At 43.6% G+C, this 13,966-nt stretch overlaps 3 protein-coding genes across 5 annotated transcripts; 1 reads left to right on the top strand and 2 right to left on the bottom strand.

Annotated features, from left to right (window-relative positions):
• Positions 1–1,018: 1,018 nt before the first annotated feature.
• On the top strand, positions 1,019–3,468 carry LOC105559795 (leucine-rich repeat and fibronectin type III domain-containing protein 1-like protein). Its single transcript, XM_012008382.1, has 3 exons — positions 1,019–1,312; positions 1,764–2,123; positions 2,341–3,468. The coding sequence occupies exons 1-3, from the start codon at positions 1,104–1,106 to the stop codon at positions 2,708–2,710; spliced, it is 939 nt and encodes a 312-aa protein (XP_011863772.1). The 5' UTR covers positions 1,019–1,103; the 3' UTR covers positions 2,711–3,468.
• Positions 3,469–3,987: 519 nt separating this feature from the next.
• Positions 3,988–8,081, bottom strand: LOC105559804 (probable RNA-binding protein 46). The gene is made up of 5 exons (XM_012008398.1): positions 7,986–8,081; positions 6,362–7,018; positions 5,171–5,345; positions 4,367–4,885; positions 3,988–4,085 (listed from the first exon to the last, which is right to left on the bottom strand). Exons 1-5 carry the CDS (start codon positions 8,079–8,081, stop codon positions 3,997–3,999), a joined length of 1,536 nt encoding a protein of 511 aa, XP_011863788.1. The 3' UTR covers positions 3,988–3,996.
• Positions 8,082–11,196: 3,115 nt separating this feature from the next.
• On the bottom strand, positions 11,197–13,301 carry LOC105559794. 3 transcript variants are annotated; one of them, XM_012008379.1, is made up of 4 exons: positions 12,918–13,301; positions 12,036–12,208; positions 11,769–11,906; positions 11,197–11,651 (listed from the first exon to the last, which is right to left on the bottom strand). In XM_012008379.1, exons 1-4 carry the CDS (start codon positions 13,015–13,017, stop codon positions 11,373–11,375), a joined length of 690 nt encoding a protein of 229 aa, XP_011863769.1. In that variant the 5' UTR covers positions 13,018–13,301; the 3' UTR covers positions 11,197–11,372. The 3 variants fall into 3 exon arrangements, with proteins under 3 accessions (XP_011863769.1, XP_011863771.1, XP_011863770.1); XM_012008381.1 differs by having other exon boundaries at positions 12,036–12,205; positions 13,202–13,301; XM_012008380.1 differs by having other exon boundaries at positions 12,036–12,205; positions 12,918–13,298.
• Between the last annotated feature and the right edge of the window lie 665 nt (positions 13,302–13,966).

The raw sequence follows: 13,966 nt of genomic DNA, 5'->3' as shown, positions 1-13,966 counted from the left end.
TAGCGATGTACAACTTTGCTGTTGCGACTCGTATCAGTGAGTGACATATTACTTTTTATTTTAAAGTGACGTTGCGCATATACCATAATTACTTCTCTCTCTCTCTTCGCGTGTCTATAAATTCTTAAAAATACACAATGCTTGACCACAAACAGCGTTCTGTCATGTCTAGTATTTCTAAATTGTAAACCTTTATTTACTCTGAACCTAAAAGAGAAGTGAAGCACATCGCGCTTCGAGAAAATCAATCGGCATCGCGGAGAAGGGCCTTAACTGTTCGATATTAACGACATTCGCGCTGGTAACATCTCTTTTTCAGTAAGGGACAAGCGCGCGCTTCGCGCGCGCTATTTGCTGTCTCTAAAAGTTCGCATGGTTTGACAGCTGCAAATAACACGACTGAAATATGTCGTATCGCACAAGCGAGACATAGTCAAAATCAATCAGCATCGCGGAAAAGCTGCAACAATACTTCGAGATATGCGACTAATCGACTTACATGCCTTTTTTAGAAGTGAATGAATTCGGAAAATTAATTTAACTTCGTAAACAAAGATCAAATTTGCTTTCACCTGCCATAAACACTAATTTTTAAATATTGGTTAAAACGACAAACCGGATTTCGTAAGCAGATAAGCACGCGGTTCATTGTAACAAAGAAAGAACAAATTAAATATTTGAGGAGTATTTCTCGCTTTTATGTTATTTAATTAAAATTTCTTAAAAAACGATCTGTCAAAGTGTACTCGTATGAAAAATTATAAATAAAATTCCTCGAGCCCGAGTTCAATTTAAAGTGGGTTTAATATGAGCGTTATAACATCGATATGAACATTTTGTGCACGTGTTTTTTAATATGCATATAATTTCGATATTTTATTATATTTAAAAAAGACTGCGCGACATTCAAGTAATCGTAATAGCGATAAGAGAAATGTCGGTTATTCAATACACGATTATACACACTGATTTGCGTTATCGTCGACAGGAAGAAGAGGCCACGAGGAAGTGTCCGCCCCCACGCCATACGTTTCACTCATCGCTCGCTGTCTCGAGTACTGTTAGTTAATTCAAAGATTTCGTCGCGAGTGAGTTCCAGGACGATGAAGCGATTGTTAATTATCTGCCTTCTTTACGCGCTCTTCCAAGCGGTTTTATTGGCATCGCCGTGCAAGAGGGTCGTGTACAAGCGAACGAGTAATGTTAGTTTTGTATGCACTCAATTAACAACGTTGCAAAAGTACTTGGATAAAGCATGGACCAACACGACGATCATTACGATCTTTGACTCGAATATACCGAACATAGCCGGGTAAGAAAAGAGAGGAAATTGTCCGGAGGTTGCGCGATGTGACAACGCGTTTTATTTCGACTGCGGTCTACTTGACACTACGAATCCTTCAAAGCGTTATTCTTCTTTCTTTATGGAAAGGAAGGAGGAGAAGAATGCTTCGAAGCATTTGCAGCATCAAGCAAACCGCATTCTCTATCGTGTATTTTGCATAATATCTTCTCTACGTTTTAACACATTCGACTTTGCGCTCTATCCGCCCCTCTTTCATTTTACGAAGGATATTTATCATTTCTTTTTAACACCCGTAAATATCGTACTTGGAAATATTTGCGTTCATATTTTGAATAATCCTCCTTTGAATATTCACCCTTTATTGAATACATTACACGCGCTTTCGCGCCGACGCGAATTTCTCTACGTATCTTCGATTCGTAATTCGCAATTTTTTTTTTACTCGATCCCACCAAAGGCACAGCTTCGCGAGATTCGGGGCGACTCTCGTGACTCTAGACCTGCATGAATCGGGCATAGAGACGTGCGACGCCCAGACATTCGTGGGTCTCACGAAGCTGAGGAAGCTGATACTCTGGGGCAATAAACTGACGATTGTGCCAGGAGATTGGTTCGTGAACATGCAACGCTCCCTGCAGACTCTCGACTTATCGTTCAACTTTATTCAGTGGATCGACTACTCGGTCCTTCAGATGCTTAATAATTTGGAGAACTTTTACTTCGATTACAATCAACTGAGTTACATCGACTACAGCCTGTTCGCTTATCTGGGTAAACTGAAGAGAGTAAAATTCAGCAAAAATCCGTGGAGATGGCCGTAAGTTAAATCCAAATATCGATGCAAAAAAACCACTAGCAATATTAACGAAGACGCTGGCAAAATTACCTCGCCGATTCGCTAAAATAGAAGCCGCGAAGTTATTTTAGCAAAAAAAAGCTGAACCAGCTTAAGTAGCTAAAATCTGCTGAAACGACGTTAATGAAATTAAATGATTCTTTCGTCAAGTATTTATAGATGCGTAACGCATTTTTAGATACCGAGCTCGTTTGACGTGGCAATTGGAGAACCAGAAAGTCGAGATGACAGACGTGTGGGAAGATTGGAACTGGATGAACGCCGTAATCAAGGATTGCGTCGAGAGTGGCCGCGGCGAATTGCCGAATGACAGGGTGCTCGATTGTGCCGTGGAGAAGCTGCTCGCGTTCACGTACGAGACCTTCAGCGCGCAGGAGAGGAGCAATCCAGGCGTATGCAGCGAGCAGACCAAGCGATTAGTACGTTGCATGAGACCGAGCAACGCCACCGGCGACACCGATTACGAAACGGCACGGAGGATCCTCGAGGATTATTCCGCGATTCTGCCACCGATGCAACGATCACTGAGCCCCTTCCCGTTCAAGTGATAAACGCGCTAATTGTAAGGCACCGTCTTCTCGGAGACTTCTTTTAGGATAAAGGTAAATCTCGAGACACTTGTACCGTAAATTTATATACCGTATACTCTACCGACGATTCCTAATCGACTCGTTTCTGATTCCCGCTCGAAATGGATGAAAAAGAGAACCGCGCGATTTTACACTTCAATATTTAGCATTTTATATAATTCGTAGTTATATTTGAAAAAATATGAAAAGTATTTCTTTTGTATTAATAGGATGAGACGAATTGAAGAGAAAAAGGTGGGATTATAAATTCGTATAAAAATAACGCCTTTATGAAATCAATTTTTTCGCTATGCGATGCGAATTATACATAACAGTATTACGAACTAAACCTATTATATGATCACAGATTCGATAATGCAGCATACTATGTGTATCTTACAATTAAAATGATTATTCTGGGCACAGCCGATCTTATTTGAACTAAACATATAAATATTCACCTTCTTTCATCACGCGAGAAGTGAGTATTTAAAAGAATATCATTTAATAATGTGTAATAAAAGTGTATACGAAAATACGAGAGGTTTAAAGCGCACTTGGAACTTTAAAGATAATGTAATACTTTTTAACACAAATATGTTACACATTTAGAAGAACGATAAGTAACAAGTTATAAAATCTCTTGCAATGTATCAAACTTTCTGGAATTGTTGCAAATGGATGAACACATTCGAAAATGCGTCTATCATATTGTCGAAATAAATTTTTGAAAAAAATGGCCATCGTACGATCAAACTTTGTAGATTATAATTTTATATCAAGTACGTATTGCAATCTTAATAATTAACGTTTCAATATATCTTAGGCACTTTTTCAACATACACCAAGAGCCGTGATTTAAAATCCATTTGTGAATTGCGAAACTTCATTAATCCTCATCGTCGTTAAAATAGATGGCCATGTGTGTCACGAGTAATATTTGTTACAGAGATTAAAATTTCATCGTAATATTGCAAGGTGTAATAATTTAGAATTAAGATATTTTGAGCACGCAAATAGATTATGTCCCGAGCACTAATAATCAAGCGTATACTGTCTCGGAATTACAATTAGAAATGTTGAACTGGGGATATTTCATTAATCAACATAAACATTTAATTATCGTTAAAATGCGAATTAAAAGGTGGACGAGAAAGAGTGGTCGAGCTCTTTTTGCAATTGCGTCAATAAATTTCGCGTGTGTATGTAACAATTAAAGGAAAGTATTTAAAAAATGATAAAACAATAGCTCAACTAATTTTGAACTATTCCGGATACCAGACAATCGGCGCGCCGTTCGCAGGGTTAACGTCCATTCCCGATTCAATATGATGCTGCTCGTACAGTTGCTGCGCTACAAAAGTACGCGCAAAATAGCATTAAAACGCAGTGCATTGTGAATGGCAAAAATATTTTTCGGGGCAAACAAAGCGGGATTTCGTGGTAAGCGATACTTGTCGGTTACTATTGAAAATCGAAAATTTTGTAAATATTACGCGTGTATTTCGTTGTCGGAGTTGAATTAATCCGCATAGAAGCATTTTGTCAAAATCGCCTTTGATTCAACGCGCCCAAATAGAGAGTGAAATAATCAAAAGCTTTTAATATAACACCAAGCCAAAATGTTATACATACCACTATTCGTGAGCATGTCGGCCAAATATTGGTACACTTCGCCGGACGTCTCGTTCATGGCTTTCTGTCTCGACGCCAACGGATTTCCTCGAAATGCGAACATTATTACCTCATTTTTGTGAATAGTTATCTGAAACAATGCGACAAAAAGGAAAGAACGTAGCGCATCAGGCATAAATGAAAAGATAAGAAGTCGTGAATTTATTAAGGTATTTACATCGCAAACGTATCTAGTTTCGTCTATCTGTTCGCAGTCCAAGGTACACGTCGCGTCGAATCTCTCCTTGACGAAGTTACGCAGTAGCCTTATCTGTTGCAGGTAATCGTGCTCGTGTGTTTTCGCGAGCGCTTTGACGGAGCGTTTCTTCCCTTGTTTCAAACGCGGAATCTCGGCCTTTTGAACGTCCGAGTTGGCTGCCGCCTCGCGAATGTATCGCTCCCTTTCCAGGATCTTGGACGCCCCGATGGGTTTCGCCCAGCGGACCTCCCACCCCTGCTTCTCGACAATGCTATCCGATTCTGAAAGCAAAGATATCGGTACAGAAAATTAAGTGTAAATCGGCTTTTCGCAAGCCTGACGTGAAGTAAAACTTTTGAAGCGAAGCGATAACATTAATTTAACGACGTACACTTCAATCTCGAGAAACCGACCAGCGATAAGAAAATAATTTTATCAGGATTTCGAAGTCGAAATGCACGACATCGTTACATGCACTTCTTCGCGCGTTCTTTAGTTTCTTCTTTCAATTCTCTTCGCTTCTTTTTTTTTCTTTTGGGCTCCAGTTACGTCGCTCGCATACTCACTTTGCATCATGTCCATTGCGATCTGCGCGGCTTCGCGATTCTCGTAGTGAATGAAAGCGAAGTGATTGATCTTCTTCAGCTTCAATATCGGCACGTTCGTGCACCTGTAGAGGATCTCCTTCACCTGCTGCTGCGGCATATTGAGCGCGAGGTTCCTTACGAACAGAGCCGTCACCTATTTGTCATCGGGTACGATATTGAGTTAGTGCAACATATCCCGTTTCACGCCGTTCTCTAGACGAGACTATATATATGTATACAGCGATACGAAATGTGATTTCGCCGCGGCAGATTTATCCTACGTCAACGCGCGATTCTTTTTACACAATTCTCGCGGAAATATATTATCGCGTCGCGGTGTATTCCCGGGAAATTAAACGGGGGGGAGAATCTTCTTTTAGGGCGTGCATTTTTAAGTTTGCCAATTCGATCGACGTCAAATTAAAATTACAGCGAATAACTTTAATATGCCTTACGGTTAATTCACCGCGCGTTCTGTAACGTTCGAAAGGTGCGCGCGCGATAGTCACGTTTTTAATAAATTTTCGTCGGAGCGTAATAGGATTGTTTAATAAGCCATCGAAAGTGAAAAAGCCATTTTATTTTTTAGCTCCCCCCGCTGATGCAAAATGTATTTGCGCAATTACACAAAACGCAATGTGCACAAACGCTCCAATTTGTTCAATCTCCGTTTCGATAATGTTACGTATCCAGTGAAACGTGTATGCATTTTTTATTTCGTTTCATTTTGTAGAATTATATTGTTTTCGTATTTCCCTTCGTTTATCGACCGCCGCCTCTTCAAATCGCACCGTTAAGTCCCGGCGAATACAAAATACCCAGTCGCGAATAGAAGAAGAGCGAGCTGAAGAAAAGATAGGAAGAAGGGATTAAAGTTGCGTACACTGAAAAAAAAGTCTGATAGATTCAACCAGTCGTCTGTCTGTCCAAAAATGGACGAATCAGAATTTTGAGGATTTACCAGATTTGTAGCGAAGTCTAGCAGACTTCTGGCTATGAAATATCTTTCACGGTAAATCCTAAAGGAATTCTGGCTCGTCCATTTTCTAACGGACGACCGGTCGAATCCATCCAGACTTTTTCTTCAGCGTAGAAAGTCGTAGAACGAGGTTGGCGATCGTGGTTGCGATGTCGCTCGAGCTTGAAGAAAAACCCAGAGGGGGTTTTTACCGTCTCCATGACGTCCTCGTCAACCGGGTCGCCCGGCTCCGGGTCCGCCCAGTCCACCGCGATCTCGTGGTCCCACAGCATCACCTTGCCGGGTATGAGCTTGCGCCGGGCCATCGCCGCCGCCCGATGGTTGCAGAACTCGACGAAGATGAAGCCGCGATTCAGGCTGCGGTCGTGGCCGCTCGGGTACAGGTAGATGTCCGTGATGCCGTCCAGGATCTTGGTCAGCTCCTCCATGAACTCGGGCTTGGTCTTGGTCTTCGGCACGCCGCCGAAGAAGAGCCGGCAGTTGTCCATGGACTTGACCACGCCTATGCGATGCCCCGGCCGGATCTCGTGGCCGTTGAGGAGCTCGCACGCCCTGCGGGCGATCTGCGGGCTCTCGTACAGCGCGAACGCGTAGCCGCGCGTCGAACCGGAGAAGTCGAGCATCAGCCGCAGCTCCAGGAGCCGGCCCGCCTGCTCCAGCAACGGCATCAGCTCGTCCTCGTAGCAGTCGCGCGGCAAACGGCCCAGGAACACCTCCGCGCCCTTGACGCGCTGCCAATCGCCGTACGCCACTTCCGGCGACATCAGCCGTCGCTGGCCGTTCTCCTGCGTACAAAATGCTTTTTCTTTTTCTTTCGTTTTTTTTTGGACAATTGGGACAGCGGGAAAGAGGGGGGGGATTTAGACATATAGAGATGTTGATTATTTAACCCGAGTGAAATTTAGAATTAAAGGTAGCTTGCCACAACTAACTGCGAGTGGAGAGAGTCGCGTCTTTTACTATAAGTAGAGGAGAGTCCCCTATTACGAGATAGGCTCCTAATACGAGACAGCGGGGTCTCCGCTAAAATTAAAACGGGCGTCGTCGGTCGGTTTCATCGTGAATTTATTGCCCCTCGGAGCGAAATCCTTAGATCGCGTAAATCGCAGTGAAACGATCTGCGATCTCGAGCCTCGACGTCGAAAACGCTGCTGTCTCTACGCTGGAAAAAAAAATCTGATATTCAACCAGTCGTCCGTTAGAAAATGGACGAGTCGGAATTCCCTTTAGGATTCACCAGATTCGTAGCGAAGTCTAGCGGACTTCTGGTTATGAAATACCTTTCTCGGTAAATCCTAGAGGAACTCTGATTCGTCCATTTTCTAACAGGCGACCGGTTGAATCTATCCGACTTTTTTTTTCAGCGTACACTCGTCCGATTCTCTCGATCGGCGAGCGGCGAACGTCTCCAAACGCGGCGGATTATTTTCCAAAGAAACCGGCACGTCGCGCTTTTTACAAACCGCGTAATTTCGATATTTTTCAGCTCCCGTTCGCGATCGAGAGATTCATTCCGCTACGGCCGACGCGGCGGTGTGCGGCAACACGTGGAAATTCGGTGGGGAAGGCAAGACCAGAAGTTACGAGTGAAATTTCCACGAGGATCGCAAACGTTTCCAGGTCGCGACTTTCGCTCGCGACGGGAAGGTCACTTCGAGCCGTCGAATTGTACGGAAACCCGCGCGCGTACGAACTCGCGAGTACTCTAATTTCTCTCGCGCCGAACGAAGCTACCTCGGCGCGTCCTCCGGCCCGTACGCGCGTCTCCGCGCTCGAGGATACGTCGGGCGCGAAAGCGCTCCTGGAGCTCCGTACCTGCACGAGCTCGTAGTGCGTGCGACGCAGCATCTCCAGGAGTCGCATGGTGCGCCGGCACTCGCCGACGAGATCCTCACCACCGTCGTCGCTCATCGTAATCGGCGCACAATACCATCGAATGCCCGCAGCGGACTGATCTCCGCGCGGGCCGTACGCGAGACGGGGTGGGGAGCCGGGAGCGATTTGGGGATCAGTTCCTGGAAATGTGCAACGCTCGGGACGTCGAGGAGTTTTTTTTTCCTCTGCGACAGATTCGCCGCGTATATTTATTACGCGCGCAGCTCCGAGTCGCAATTATTTTCCGCGTATAAACCTCGCCCCCCCCCCCCTGGGCCTCCGCATCTACCCTTCTCGCGAATTCTTTTTCCGCGAAGGAGCCTCGCGAACGCCTCGCTCGCATTTTGTACCCCGGCGAAAGGAACGTGTTTATAAGATGCTTGTTTAAATGTTGAGTCGACCCAGTGAGAAATGATTCGTCGATCGACGTCAATTCGACGGTGTCGATGTCGTTTCGACGTCGATCGACGAATCATTTCTCACTGGGAATGTTTCATTTGAGTTCTGAAGCATTTATCGAATTGTTTGTGAGATGTAAATTTAAACACGGAGTCGTTTGTGACGCACTCACTGTTACAAGTGTTCGGATTGCGTTTATGCAATGCCAAACACTTCAATTATAGTTTTCTAAGGTCCAGTTTCACAAACGTCGGTTAACTGTTAACCAGAGTTCAGTCGACCTCCTATCTTTCTCTATCTTGTTATCCAAGAAGAGACAGAGGATTAACTAACCATGGGTTAGCGGTTAAACGACGTTTGTGAAACTGGCCCTTGGTGTTTGTACAATGTTATTGTCAGTAAAGAATGAACCAGGCGTTTGCAACGCACTTCTAAACAGTGTAACCGCCAATAAAACTCTTAGTGAACGATGCGACTATCGATAAAACTCTTCATAAATAAACATAAACGTCATCTCTCACTTAAAATTTTCACCTTACACTTGTTTTTCGGAGGCGCGTTTATTTAGGGAGGAGAACTGCGAATTGCCGTTAGCTAGTCGGAGTTAAAGCGTTATTTTTAATCAGTGTCAATTTATTAGTGCCATCGCTTCGACTCTTTCACCTGCGCAATCATTCAAGTGTCCACGTAATGCATTTTTACACGATCTTGTTGCGTTATCTCACGCGCGAAAATGTAGCCTACAATTTAATTCGAGTATTCAGTCCAGATCGCGACGAATACAAGTCTAATAAAGCCGAACGGTTAATGTTAACGTTCTGTTTTGACGCGCAAGAAAAAGCTTGAGATGGCAGAAGGCGATTATAATTCGCGGAATCTTGTGGTTCTCTCTCTCTCTCTCTCTCTCTTACCTCTACACGTAAACAAAGAGAGTGAAAGTTCCACTCGCATTTTATACTCATTTGCTTTTGGAGGCGCGTTTATTCAGGGAGGAAAACTCCGAATTATCGTAACTGGCTACCGAGTTAAATCATTATTTTAAGTCAATATTAATTAGTTAATTGTTAGCGTCGCTAATTCGTTATTGGCATCGCTTCGACTCTTTCGCTTTCACAATTAATGAAATGCATTTTTCGTGTAGCTTACAATTTAATTTGAGTATTCAATCCAAATTGCGATGATTATAAGTCTAATAAAGCCGGACAAGCAGAACAGTTAATGTTAACGTACTGTTTTAAAGCGTAAGAAAAAAGCTTTAGATGGTAGAAGGCGATTAGAAGGCTAATTCGTAGTGTATGGCTCTCTCTCTCTCTCTCTCTCTCTCTCTCTTGCTTCTACACGTAAACGAAGACAGGAAAAAAGGATACTTGCAATGTGGTTCCCGAGCGAGAAATAAAACGAAACGACTATATCTCTGGGAGGTTTTATATTCCGCTAGAACGTTGAGATGTTAAGAGGATGCTAAAGTCGTCTGTTTTACCGACACATTCGAATATAGTTTTTGCGCTGCTGAATCTTTTTATTGGTTTTTACGCCTAAAATAATAGCAGGATAAGTTGCGGGCCGCATAGCAGAACGTTTTTATACTTGGAAACACTCGGGTCAGAAGTCTAATGAGAAAGATATTGGTATTTGAAATTTTCAATTTTTTAATCGTGAGCAATTTGAATTTGGCTTTATAAAATTACAAAATTCTTCCACACGATTACAGTACACGTAAAAACAAAGCGGGGGGGTTCACGACTTTATAAAAAACGAAGAGAAATTAAAAATATCGCTTTATAAGTAATTGTGGTTAGGCTTCACATGCTGATATTTTTAATTTCTCTTCGTTTTTTATATAAAGTCGTGAACCCCCCACTTTGTTTTTACGCGTACTGTAATCGCGTGGAAGAATTTTATAATTTTATAAAGCCAAATTCAAATTGCTCACGATTAAAAAATTGAAAATTTCAAATACCAATATCTTTCTCATTAGACTTCTGACCCCGAGTGTTTCAAGTATAAAAACGTTCTGCTATGCGGTCCGCAATTTATCCTGGTATTATTTTAGGCGTAAAAACCAATAAAAAGATTCAGCAGCGCAAAAACTATATTCGAATGTGTCGGTAAAACAGACGACTTTAGCATCCTCTTAAATCGTGTATATGTATGTTTATCTCGTGCGTTTTACCCTCTTAAAAATGCGTAATACGAATCTAACCTTTTATCAAAAAGAACAAGTTCAGTAGACGCAATTCTTATAAATTTGCATTATTTCAACAAATCTCTCGACAAAATAATTGGAGAATTTTCTCTAAAATAATTTTGGTTTTAATTGATTACGGAAATTTATGATTCAAAAATAAAATCCTTCAATCTTGTAGCTAATTACTGTAGATATGTATATCGAGAGAAAAACTACGTTTGATACATTCAAATTTGTAAGCTCTGAAGTACGCTATAATTAAAAAAGACGTTTGAAAACAGTTTGAAATTTCTGTACCTTATGAGAAAACCGAAAACAATTGAGTAACACCTGCTGGAGTAACTGACGGTAAACAATGAACTCCAGTCGGTAACAAATTAAAACTTTAACTTATCAATTAGATTTTCTCGATACAAGATGTTTTATTATACAGAAAATTATTCTCCGAAACAATCAAAATATTTTAAATAACTTATGTAGTTTATAAAATTCATCGCATCAAGAAGTCAATCGAAGTCCGTCATAAAAATATCAATTACTTAGGGCAGAAAGAAATCGGAAAAATAAGAGCAGTTAGCATTTAATTGGTATTAAAAAAAAACTAAATTGCCATTTATGTAACATTCGTATAAAAACTACAGAATTCATTTATTAGATACAATAATCTCAAAGAGGCAGTGTCAGCAACAAAGTATCCAGAGATGAGTCGCAAAAATAATTTCTCCCTCTTTTCTGTACAATTATAGAGTATCCACATCGTAATCTATACATTTGACATCGTCGATCGTATAGTAGCGCGACTTTTGCGACACGGGTGCTGCCTCAGCGTCGCCGGCAGCGCGCTCCAACGCACTGAATTGTTTGTAATCGTCGACTAACCGATGAATTTTGTCACCGACATCCGGGCACGCGATCTCGCTCTCAATTATCTGATTCAGCCTATCGATATTGTCCGCGCAGATCGAAAATTGATCCACGAGCTGCAATTCCTCCTTCAACACCGCGTTCAATATATGCACCTGGAAAAACCGCGAGTTACATAACACATAAGTGCCGGAGCATTTGCATACGACGGAAATAGCGACGATTAGAGGTCTTTATCTTTTTTCAGCGACAACAAAAACCTCGATACCTACAGATTTCGCTCTCCGCCGCATCTCTTCTAGCATCTTGAGCACGTCCTCAACCTCTAGTTTCGACCATTGCGTTCTCTGAGGCGCGTCCTCCTCAGACAGTACATTGTCGGGTACAGCGATAAATTTGTTCACGATACTCTAATTAGAATGAAATGTGTATTAATGTACTTTTATCTTCAAGTTTTTAATTTAAAAGATACATCTCAGACGCGAGACAAGTGTGGCGCAATTGGACGTGTAATTGCACATAGATTGATATGAAATTACCTCTAAATGTTCCAACTGAGTCGAAGAGGCATTGTAGTACGCTCTGTAAAGTTCTTTCTCGTTTGCGCTTAGCACGGCCAATTTATTTTGATCCGGCTTATGTATATTTCTCAACGTCTCGCACAACTTTCGGTTCTTAGACCGTATCCTATCCAGCACAATATTTTCGACTACAACAGACCAAAGGGAAGGCAAGATTATCACAAGCGGTCGTGGCTCTTTACAAATTCGGTTACTTGCAATAGTCACATAGTCGGAACAATGGATACAACAAAAGCTTGACACAAGTTTTTCATAGAAAGCAAATAAAATATCCAACTTTACATTAAAAGCAAGTAAGAGCAAGTTTTAGAAAATTTCAGTCTCTTCTCAAATAAGATCGTTTGTAAAGTTGTCATTTTTTCTTGCAAATTTTCCAATTGTGCAACTGTTGACTTACAGTTCACGAGAGCATAAAAGGGTAAAGAAAAGGAAACGAAAGAGATAGCATTCACGCGCATGCTACGAAAATCAACATCGATGCAAGCCGACGACAGGAAGGACGCGCTCGTCGAAGACGCTGTCCGCCGGCGTGGCGTCCCCGCTGTTCCGAAAACAAGACGCCGCGTTCGCGTCTCCCCCCCCCCCCCTCGCGGAAAGTCGAAAGCGCCCCGGTCGCTGGACGAGTGTAACTCTAGTCATGATCGAATGCCACATGAAACTAGAGTACACCCGTCCAGCGTCGGCGGGACGAGCAGCGGGAGAGAGCGCGGAGAGCCCGCCGTAACGGTCGGCGTCCCCTCCCCGAGCCCCGTCCTTCCGGCGTCTCGTCGGTAAAGCGCGAGCTAGGAGAGAGGAGCCGTCGCGCGCGCGTCGAGATCTAGGATGCGGGTGGCGACTTACGAGTCGCGAACACGGCACGGGAATGGAAGCCGAACAGCTGCATCTCGTATTCCTCGCGTTTGCGCTTCCGCGACTCGGCGGAAGCGGCGTCGCTTTCCATGACGTGACGGGCCGAGGCGAGGCGAGGCGAGGCGAGGCGAGACGGAGACGAGATGGAACGTAAGGTGGCGAGAAGGAACCCTCGGCGCTCGCGGACCGGCGCCTCGGTCACTCCTGGCTTCTCTATTCGGCGGCGGACGGCGAGCGGCCACTCGCTCCTTCCGCACGGGAACACCTTGACGTACGTTGACAAGTGAACATGGCGTCCCTCCGGCTGCGTACCACAGCGTCCTTTGTCCCGTTCCCGTCGCGTTCGTCAAGGCATCGCGACGAGTCGCGCGCGGTGGGGCACGCCGGGGCCCCGAAATCCCCCAATCGCGACTCGAGCTGCTCCAAGCTGATCCTTCGCTGGTGGCGTCGCCACCGACGACGGGCGACTCTCCAAGTCGAATCTCCGATTCAATCTCGGTCGATTACGGCAGATCGAGAAGCCTTTGGACTGCGTCGGTAAAGAACGTTGTTAGAAATGCATCTTATCGACGCGGTTAATTTTGAAATTAGTTGCGAGCAGTGTCCGCTGGATGGCGCCGCATGTTCCATTTGGCGTTCAAGTTACTTCTCGGGGTTTGAACTCGAGTTATAAACTGATAGCGAATTCGGTTGCTCGCACTAGCGCGCACTGATTTAACTTAAAGCTTGTTTTCTGTTCCTGCACTGGTGAACTAGTGCAGTAAGCTGGAATGAGAAAAAATATACTTGTCTTACTCTAATTTATTACGCTAGTTTACCAGTGCAGGAACAGAAAACAACCCAGTGAGAAATGATTCGTCGATCGACATCGAAATGATGTCGAATCGACGTCAATTCGACGGTGTCGATGTCGATTTGACGTCGTTTCGACGTCAATCGACGAATCATTTCTCACTGGGAAACCTTCCCGTACAGCACAGCAAGGTTTCAGCAACATTGTAGCGATCCCACACAGCATCAAACCTTTCAGAAACATTTCA

This window comes from Vollenhovia emeryi, unplaced genomic scaffold, assembly GCF_000949405.1.
Source record: "Vollenhovia emeryi isolate VEMERY1.0 unplaced genomic scaffold, V.emery_V1.0 DF939254.1, whole genome shotgun sequence".
Taxonomy (NCBI): Eukaryota; Metazoa; Arthropoda; class Insecta; order Hymenoptera; family Formicidae; genus Vollenhovia; species Vollenhovia emeryi.
Note: the sequence above shows the minus strand (reverse complement) of the source record. Positions and strands in the feature narration are given on the sequence as shown.